A 9,523-nucleotide genomic window follows, 5' to 3' on the forward strand; every position below is an offset into this window, starting at 1 on the left:
CCTCCTCCCCAGACTTTGTGCAGGAGCATCTCGGTGAGGGAAACGGGCAGAGGTGGTAATCCTTCCAAAAACGCCTCCCCTATTTGTTTTCTTCTTTCGATGCTGACAACTTAGTGGAATATTTTAATATAAAGTTAAAAAAAAAAAATGTGTGCGGGGAAAGCAGGGAAAGAAAATAGCGTGAAGGTTACCTTGAGCTGAGCATTATAAACCATTTTTTTTCATAAAATTGGAGGCAGGATTAAATAAAGTTTCTCAGCAATCTGGAGCTGAGAAGCCCAGGCTGGCAGCAGGGACCAAGCCCCCAGGTCCGGGGTGCCCCCACCCAGCCCCTTCCCACCCTGTGAGCGCTGTAACCTTCCCCTCTCCTGGGACTTGTGCCAAGTTATCTTTTATAATGGGCTGCCCCTTCCCTAGGCTCGGGAAAGCGGTCGCCAGGCTGGGTGGTGAGTGCTGGCTGGCCCTTGCTATGTCTGACACCATCCAGCACGAGAGGCTTCTCGGAGACGGGGTTCATTAGCAGTTATTAAATTTATTGTATGCACCGGTTATTAAATTTATTGTACGCACCGGTCGTGCGCAGGCCTGGCAGGGAGTGATGTTCATCCAGGGAGAATTCCCCGTGGGGTTTTGCTCAGCTTTGGGATGGCTTTCCCAGAGCCCAGTGCCCGAGGAGGCGCATCTAGGCAGCAGGTCCTGGGGTCCTACACAGCCCACCCCTGCCCAAATCTCTCCCCTGGCTTCAGGGTCCCTGATGTGCAGGGTCTTGGTGCTGCCCCTTTGCAGCCCGGTTGGGTGGATGGGGAAGTCCCCATGGTGCCATGAAGCCCCGACAGAGTGGGCTGTCTTTCCCAGGGATAAAAACCTCATCCTTCCCTGGGGATCTCTTCCCCAGTCCTGGCAGCAGGCCGGGGTGCCACCAGCCCCATGGTGACACGACAAGCTGCCCTGGCAGTGACTCTCGCCCTGGTCACCCACCCACAGGCTCTGGCCAGCCTGGGTTGGGGTTACCCCATCCTTCACTTCCAGCTGTGCTGCACTCTGAGGTTTCCTTCACCACTGTTGCATGCTCACTACAGGCTGATGCTGCAGCCAAGCCTCTGCCCAGCTCTGTGTCCCCACGCAGCCCCACGCAAGGCTGGGCTGGACCCCCAGGATACCCCCAGCCTTCCCGATTCCCACGCAAAGTCACGCTTTCCAGGGCTGAGACAGAATCCCCTTCTCCCAGCTTCTCCCCGTGGGGGATGCAGCTTCCATGGGGATTTAGCATCTCTCCCAGCTCAGTCCCTACCAGCCAGCAGACCCCAGGAAAATCTTTTGCTTCTTCTAACCCCCCCTGTGTTCCCCTTGGGACTACCAAGTCCTCAGTCGCCTCAGGCTGTGCAGGGAGCTGGCTCTGCTCTGGGATAGAAATCTCTGTGCTTTGGTACCTCCTTTGTGATGTGCTGGTCCCCTCTGGAGCTCAGCCTGGGACAGGGGAATGTGCACGGGGCAGGGGGACCCGCGGTTGAGTGCTGCTCAGGGAGGAGTGAGACACCCACATTGCTGCTGGGGGGGGACATGCATTGCCCCACATGGGATGGGGACCTCTGGGTCCAGGGGGGAGCAGGGGTTAGCTCTCGCAAGCGTGATCCTAGGCAGCGTGGGGGAAGCCAGGGGAATACATCAGGGGATTGGGATGTGATCTGCAGAGCCAACTGCCCTCTCTGGATTTGTGGTGATCTCTGGGCCCACCCTCTGCGGGGCAGTGCCCACCCCACCCCCCTCAGGCTGCATCAGATTCTGCCCCTGAAGTGGATCTGGGGGTTTCCATCTCAGCTGGGTCTTTTGGGGAAGCGCTTCAGTGCAACGCTCCAGGAAAGAGCCTGTGATGTGGTGGGCTTTCTGCAGCGAGCTGCGACGTGCAGGGGTTCGTGCAGGGGTTTGGCAGCACTGCTGCGGCAGGTGGCTGCTCTGCAACGCCTCCATCCCATGGGGACAGTCGGGGCAGTCACTGTCTCCTGCCCTGGCCACCTGCTCCCAGCCCAGACCGTCCCCAGGTAGCCCTGGTCCCTCCTGGAGCCTACAGTATTCATGGGAAAGGCAGATCTCTTCCCAAACTGGGGCTCCAGCTCCCGCGTGCAGCAGGATGCAATGCTGCGGGGTGTGCAGGAAAAGAAAGAAATCAGCCCCCTCGGGGAAAGGAGGCTTTAAACCAAGGGCTGCAAGAAATAATCTTTCTCACTGTATTAATTTAAATAGGCTGCAGAAGGCATTGTCTGCTGCTTGAAAAGCTGTTTTTCTTAATTGCCCCAGCGCGGCATATAATCCCAGATTACTGAGGGCTGAGTGAAGTCTCTGTGGCAGAGACCTGCAGGAGCTGAGTGTGGGCTTTCCAGGCAAATTAGTCTTGACTCTTTCCTGTCTGGGGGGTCTGTGGGGATTAATCCTGGAACAAATGTGCCAGGCCCTCCTTTAGTGCCCATGGTAGCTGCTTTGGTGGGGCTGAGCCGCTCTCCCCGGGGGGTCAAACCTCCCAGCTCCCACCCGATGGACCCCGTCGTGGTCTCTGTAGGATATATGCTGCTACGTGTACCGTGAGGGGGTGGTCTGTGGGTGCTGCTGGTGGGGTGCAGCCAGGTTTGCCCTGGGGGATCTTCCTTGGGTGTGAGGCACCTGAGTCTCATGGCCTCCCATGAATCCAGTGGCTCCGGTCCTCAAATCCCTGGGATAAAACTGCACCACTTGGCCGCTCCGGTTGAGTTTGTTCCTCATCATTAAGCACATGAGAGAAACGTCAGTGTCGCAGCTTTCTCTGAGATACGGAGCCTGCAAAGTCTGGATGTGCTGATTGCTGTGGTTCAGGGTTGGTTTGCCACCATGGTGGGACAGTGCCAGTGTCCGTGCTCTGCCCGCACTGTCCCCTCTGCCTGTGCCGGGATACAGCCCAGGCAGCTGCCGGAGTGGCTGGAGGGTTTGGGGATGATGAGCAGAGCCACAGCCCCCCGGGACGGAGCAGGAGGGTGGCTAGCCCTGCCTGCTGCAGTGCAGCCCACTGCTGCCCCGGCATCGCACCTGAGACAGGTCAGCCCCGAGATCTTCAACCTTGTCCTCCCAGCAGCGCTTGGGCTGGGGGGGTGCTTTGCCGAGGCAGCAGCTGGCTGGGATCCAGCTGTGTCTCCTTGGGGAACAGCCCCTGCCTTCCTCCCACTCTCCTCCTCACCCAGGTCGGGTCAGCCCCATGGGAGTGTGCATCCCCTCCGGTGCCCGTCTCGGCTCACTAAGCCTAGTTGAAAACCGTAACTGGATTTTGCAGACCGGGCATAAAATACCTTGAACATAATACGTATTAAAACTCATTAGGTTAAGCCCATTTACAGATACACAGTGTCATCTGAATGAAGTTAAATCACCTTTTTCACAGGGTTTACGTGTGGCAAGGGTGGCAAGAATGGGGAGAGGGTGAGGCAGTCTGGGGAACATCCCTTAGTGTCACCGAGGTCTGTTGCTGTCACCACCGATACACGCTTGACACTGTTTACATCCAAATGGAGCTCCCACTGTGGCTTTTGCAATGAAAAATGTGGAAATAATGGGGGAATTGGAGGCCTCTCAGCGCTGCAGGTGGGGATGGGGCTGGCCCTGGCTGCAGGGATGCTGGCGGAGGGGTGCCAGGGGTGCGGCGGGTGAGGGTTGTGCTGGGTTATTTGTTTCTGTTGCTGAAACCAAAATTGGATCCTGCCCGATCCCCAGCACCCGGTGCGTGGTTCTCTGAACGCAATTAGCTCCAGGAGCAAATGAGGAAGCTCCCCGCTCCTTCCACAAACATGCCCTGGCCCTGCCAAAGGAAACCCAGGTAGTGGGAGATGGGATAATGCTGATGGAGAGAGCCAGAGAGCACACTCGCTTGGGGTTGTTGCAGATTAATTAAACTAATAATAATGCTGTCACATAGGGTGTGTTTCAGCAGCTGGGATGGGGATACTGGGTGCAATGGCTGCAGCATCTCTGCTGTGCCGGCTCATTTAAATCATCCCACCAATTCCCCGGTATCCTCTGCCTGGCTGAATCTCCGGAATACACGGCTATTTCCTTCCCTGCCTTCGGCATTGTGGCGTGTGCTTTTCAAATGATTCATGGCTTAAAACATTTTTCTTTATGAGCCACTTTCACACTTGCAAGGAGAATTCATCCTACAAGAGGCTGGAACGGCCTTTGATGTAATTGCATGTGGAAGAACAGAGCGCCAGGCAAAACCCCCCCTTTTCAGCTCCGCTTGAGACATTGTAAAGCAAAATACATTGGGAAGCAAGCGGAGCCCCCCAAGCTTCTGCGTGCTGCAGAGGTGGAATTACCTGGAAATCAGGGGCCTGAAGGCAACTGCGTTTCTTTGCCTTCAGGGGCTTCACAGCCTTGGCTTGGATTTGTTTCATGAGCCCCTAGCCTGGCTCATAGCAAATCCCTGCCCCATCGATGTCTGTGAGGTCTGGGTGGGGATGTGCATCCCTTGGGTAGGGATCAGCATCCCCTGGGTTGGGGTCTGGGTGTTCCCAGAAATTTGCAATCCCAGGTAGCTCAACAGCAAATGTAATATTTAAAAATGGGGTTAAAGTTGCTTAAGTCAGCTTGGTTAAATAAAATAGCTCTTCTGGGATGTGCTGCAGGCCCTGGGCTTTTCTGTGTGGCAGTGGCCAGTCGTGCTCAGGGCACTGAAATAACCCAGGGCAGAATCCGGTCTGTTGCCCTGGGGTTTATTTATAACTCAGCCCTTGCAGAAACAGGGCTGGTGCATGGCAGGTTTTCATCCTCTGGAGAGTGGAGGGAGAGCCAGTAGGAGGCTGTGCAATTAGCACGGCCCCGTTTCTGTGGATCTCGAGGTCTTTTACAGACATTAATCAATTAGTCTGGGGCAGACTCGTCCCTCCGGACGAAAGGATCTGCGATACCTCTGGAGCTCAGTGCCTTGTGTCCAGCTGGACCTGTGGCTGTGGCTTCCCCTTGCCCTGGGAAAGTGCTGAGACCGTGGATAAACCTTCTGTAGAACATTTAAAAATCAGTTTTTGCCCATGAGTGAGAAAGTCAGCCATGTAATTTCAGTCTAAACCCCTCCATCGATTCCCAGGGAGGAGGAAGATTTACAAACCCTCCAACGCGCTTGGAAATCCTGCACAAAAATCTATCAGCAGATGGGCAAGTCCTGCTCTGGATTTACAAATCAGGCCAATAAATCCCAAGTAAGAGGTTTTTCCTCTGCATGTCTTTGCGATTTGGCCTACAGGAGGGGTTTAGAAGCTCCTCAGGGAAGCACATACCTGGGGAGCATCTCAGCAGCTCCCAGGGGCCAGCCGTGTCCCCAGACAGGGATGGACCAGCCACCACTGGCTGCGGCACCCGAAGCTGCCGACTCAGCCGTTTTTAAGCACACGTGAACCTTTCCTGTGCACCCCTCCCAACGGAGGGGATGCACATACGCGTTTCTCAGCAAAATTAAGGCAAGGAGCAGCTGAATAAATAAACTTTGCTTCGATTTAAAGGCAGCTGGCTGCTTGGTGTGCTTGGCTCGCCCCTGGAAGGGGCAGTTGGTGGGTGCTGGGTGCTCAAGGGGAGATGCATCAGATGGTCCAGATGTGCCCTGATGCAATGAAAACCTTGATTTTTTCAGTGTCCCAGTTTAGCTCAGTTTTGTTCCCAGCAGTAGTAGTATTTGCATTCAACCAGATGCATCTCATTTGCTTCTCCTGTTTTAAAGGAGTGAGAAAGGGTGAAAATCCATTTCCATGGGGCTGAAGGTGGCAGGTTTATTTGGGAGCTTGAGTTGCCCAACGTTCTGCTCAGGCAGCAATGCCAAGCTCTGGCCACAGCACGCTGCTAGGGATGGAGGCTGAGAGGCTCGAGGGATGCCAGCACCAAGGGTGCCCAGTGCCTCTCTGTGCTCATGCTGGTGTCACTGGTTTGTTCCATCGCCTGCTGCCTGCACCGAGGAGGCACGAGGGTGCGAAGCTGCAGGAGCTGCTCCGTGCTGGCAGCAGTCACCCGTTGCCAGCATCCCACGGAGCCAATGGCAGGGATGGAGGGGCATGGGGCTTTCTGAGGAGGCACGTGGGCCCTGCACCAGAGTGCGTGGCTTTTGGGTGACAGCAGGTCCCGGGAGCGTGCCATGCCCTAGGTCCTGCACCCCACCGCATATCCAGACCACAGCAGAGGCCTTTTGGGAAGCACCCAAGGGTGCTCTCCCCCAGGAGACAGAGGTTAGTGCCTGTGCCGTGGAACAGGAGCCCCTGGGCACGTTGCCCCGTTGTGGTTATTAGACTCCATCCCATCCCTCTGCATTTTAAAGCCCTATTCTTTCCCTGTCCCTCTGATAAGAAATGCTAATGATGTGATGAAATTGGATAGTTTGGTCGCCTTCTCCTCCTAATGGAACTCTTGTGTTCGTTAATTTGCTGTTTTTAATGGGCTGATTGTTCTCCTGTGCTGGGGGAACCACGTGAGCCTTTCAGTGTGTTTTGCCGTGGTCAGATGCGAGGTGGTGCTTGAAGGAAACTGAACCTTGGTGCTCAATAATTGCGGAGCAATTTGGAGACAAGACCCAAATGTATAATTTATCGGCGCTTCATTCATCCTGGTCACGAGCGGTCGCAGGGATGCTCACGCCACTCAGCGAAGTCCCCTCGGGACTCGTGTCCACCTCCCCACACGCCAGCTCTGCTCAGGGGAGGGAGATTAATGAAACCTTGCAGATTAACGAGGATTTTCTTGGCCCTGCCCAAACCTGAGGGCAGAGCTCGCCTGCTTTCTGCCAGCCTTGGTACTGCTGCCGCTGCGGAGGGAGGTGGGTTGGGTGCGGAGCGATGCTCAACTGGGCATCCTGCTGTCGGGATGAGGATTTTGGCTCTTGGCAGGAGTGTGGGTGATGGAGATAGGCAAGGAACCAGCCCCCCCATTCCTCCTCACCCTGGCTGGACCCACTACCTGCTTGTAGTGGTGCAAAGTGCCTGGGAAAATGCTTTGGGGCTGGGTGCCAAGGCTGGTCCTTCCACCCCGATGCTGCTGCACCGGGCGGGGTGGGACCATCCTTACAGCATGGGGAGGGCTGGTGGGGTGCACGGAGCAGTTTTGAGGGGTGCTGCTGGCACCCCTCATCCTGGATGGTCACCAGCAGAGTGCGGTCACCCCAATCAGCCCCGCAGTGTCCCAAGCCTCTGCTGATGCAGGGGGCACTGGGGCCGGCTCTGTTTCCCGCTCTCGCTGTGTGTAAACTGTAGCCAGCCGGGGAGCCGTAAGCCAAACACATTATCTCCTCCAGGCAATTAGCAGAAGCATTAATGGAATATATGTAAATGTGCAGTAATTGACCTGCAACTCCAAAGTTCATGATGGAGAAGGATGAGCTCCAGATGGCTTAATGATAGTAATTTAAGTCCCTTCTTTATATGCTGTGCTTCCTTGCCGTAGCCCGGCAAGACCAAGCTGAGGTGGGGAGGAGGATGGGTGGCAGCGGGGATGCTGGGGACCAGGGACAGCCCTGGGGCCGTCCCGTTTGAACCCTGTCAGCATCCCAAACCACCCCAAACTCTGTGCCAGTATCAAGCCCTGGGAAGGTAGGTTGAAGCGCAGAGCAGCAGCTCCTGCTGGCACGTGAGGTGAGAAGCCGTGAGTTCCCATGGAGCAGCCCTTCCCTGCTGGCTGATGGCCAGGGAGCGTGGGAGAGCGGCCAAAAGCCAACAGGTCTCTGGAACCACCAGGCTGGGGAGCGCTCACCCACTGCGCTGGGGGCTGGACCACCTGCCCTGGCTGTGCCAGGGTGCTGCCACAGAGGTACCTGCAGATGCCAAAGCCCAAATAGCAGTCTCCTTGCTTAGCTGCTACTCTGAGTTTACTCAGGCTGTGTTGGCCCCAAGTGTGGCCAAAGAGGGGGCATTTTGGGGGTGCCCAAGGGGTTTGTGTACCACAGTGGTTTGTCCCATGCAGCCTGACCAGCCCTGAGCTCCGCACAAGTTTGCCTGTCAGAGCCAGAGGTATTTGAATAACCAATCTGGGAACCCAAATTAAAATATTTATGTATAATTCATGCCATATGTTCCACCAATATTTTTTATTTAATCAACTGAAGACAGATGGCAGGAACATAGAGGCCATTAAACTAATGGCACTTTGTCTTTCCATTTATTTTCGTCTCCTTTCCTAAAATAAGATGAGTCCGTGACAGGCAGCACATCCCGGGCACGGGGCTGTCCCTGCCACTGCTGATGTGCTGGCGGTTTCCCACCAAGAAGCCAGCCCTGCCATGGATAGAACCTGTCGTGGTGCTGTCTGGGAAGGGCTGGAGCGAATCCTCCACGGCTGGGAGGGTTGGAGGAGAGAAATCCCCCTCTCGAGGGAAAAGACCCTGGGAGGGTTGGAGGGAGCACAGTGGCTTGAAACTCAGCCATGAGGGTACATGGAAGAGCCACGCTGGGGATGACATGGGGACACTGTGCTCCTGTGGGGTCTCCCAGCCTTACAGGGTGCCTGGGTGCTGGAGCAGACACCCACCCCCTGCCAACTCCCCGGGCAGGCACTCGCTGGGCCGTTCACTTGGGGCCAGCTGATGCGTAGAGACGTTCAGATCTAGGGCTGAAATGGGTGTGCACAAGTGCGCGTGCACGCTCGTGTGGCTGCGTGCTGCACAGCTCATCCTCCTGTGGGTGAAATCAGAAATCCCCGTGTGCCCCAGAGCCTGTAGCACCTCTCCTGCACGATGGGCTCTGGAGTCAGGACTCATCCCTGCATCCCTGTCCCTGACCAGCAGGCATTGCTCCCACTGCATCCATGTTTTGTGCCGGGGGGGGTTGAACTGCCCATCCGCAGGGCTGAAAGGCAAAGCCTGGGCACCCATCCTTGTCCAGGGGCCGTGATCCCCCCTCCCTGCTGCCTGGGATGCTTCCCTAAGCGTGCCTTTCTCTTCCACTTGCAGGTGGAGATTTCTTGCCCTGGGAGTGAGATGAATGGGGCTTCGTTAGACAAAGGGTCCCAGTCAGCATTTCAGCCCCCAGACGCGTCCAGGGACTTTTCATTCTTCCTCTGAAAGGGCGACGGTGCCGATTCCATTAGAGAGATGCTTGCGGGAGCCACCGAGCGGAAAGGCAAGCGAGAAGAGCTGCGTCAGCTGATCGGCTTTCAAATCACCTTCAAACCCTCGATTTCCTTAACATGATCCTTCCATCAGCCCAGTCTCCGGGGCACGGCCGGGGGGCTTTGCCGGGAGGAGAATAAAATCGGACAGGTACACGCTGGGAGACACCTCCAGCGTTTGGGGGGCAAAACCCCTCCTCGGAGCATCCCTGGGGCCGGAGAGCAGCTCCCCTGCGGCGCCGGCTGCCGGGGAAGGGATGAAGACGCTATGGCCAAATTATTGGTAAAACTCCAGCGGTATTTTCAGGCGAAAACCCGTGCGTTTCTTCACGCTGCTGGCTCTCTACTTGGCGGCTGGCAGCTTGGTTTTCCTGCATTCGGGATTCTCCGGGGAGCCCACGGTGACGGGGAGCCAGCGCAGCTCTGGGGC

At 56.2% G+C, this 9,523-nt stretch overlaps 1 protein-coding gene across 1 annotated transcript in view; it reads left to right on the forward strand.

Annotated features, from left to right (window-relative positions):
• The first annotated feature begins 9,361 nt into the window (after positions 1-9,361).
• Positions 9,362-9,523, forward strand: part of WSCD2 (WSC domain containing 2) — a 16,355-nt gene continuing 16,193 nt past the window's right edge. The window contains 2 exon segments of the mRNA XM_010153664.1: positions 9,362-9,394; positions 9,396-9,523. Of these exon segments, the coding sequence (XP_010151966.1) occupies positions 9,362-9,394; positions 9,396-9,523 (161 nt within the window).

Source organism: Eurypyga helias, unplaced genomic scaffold (assembly GCF_000690775.1).
Source record: "Eurypyga helias isolate BGI_N326 unplaced genomic scaffold, ASM69077v1 scaffold25316, whole genome shotgun sequence".
In the NCBI taxonomy this organism is placed as follows: domain Eukaryota; kingdom Metazoa; phylum Chordata; class Aves; order Eurypygiformes; family Eurypygidae; genus Eurypyga; species Eurypyga helias.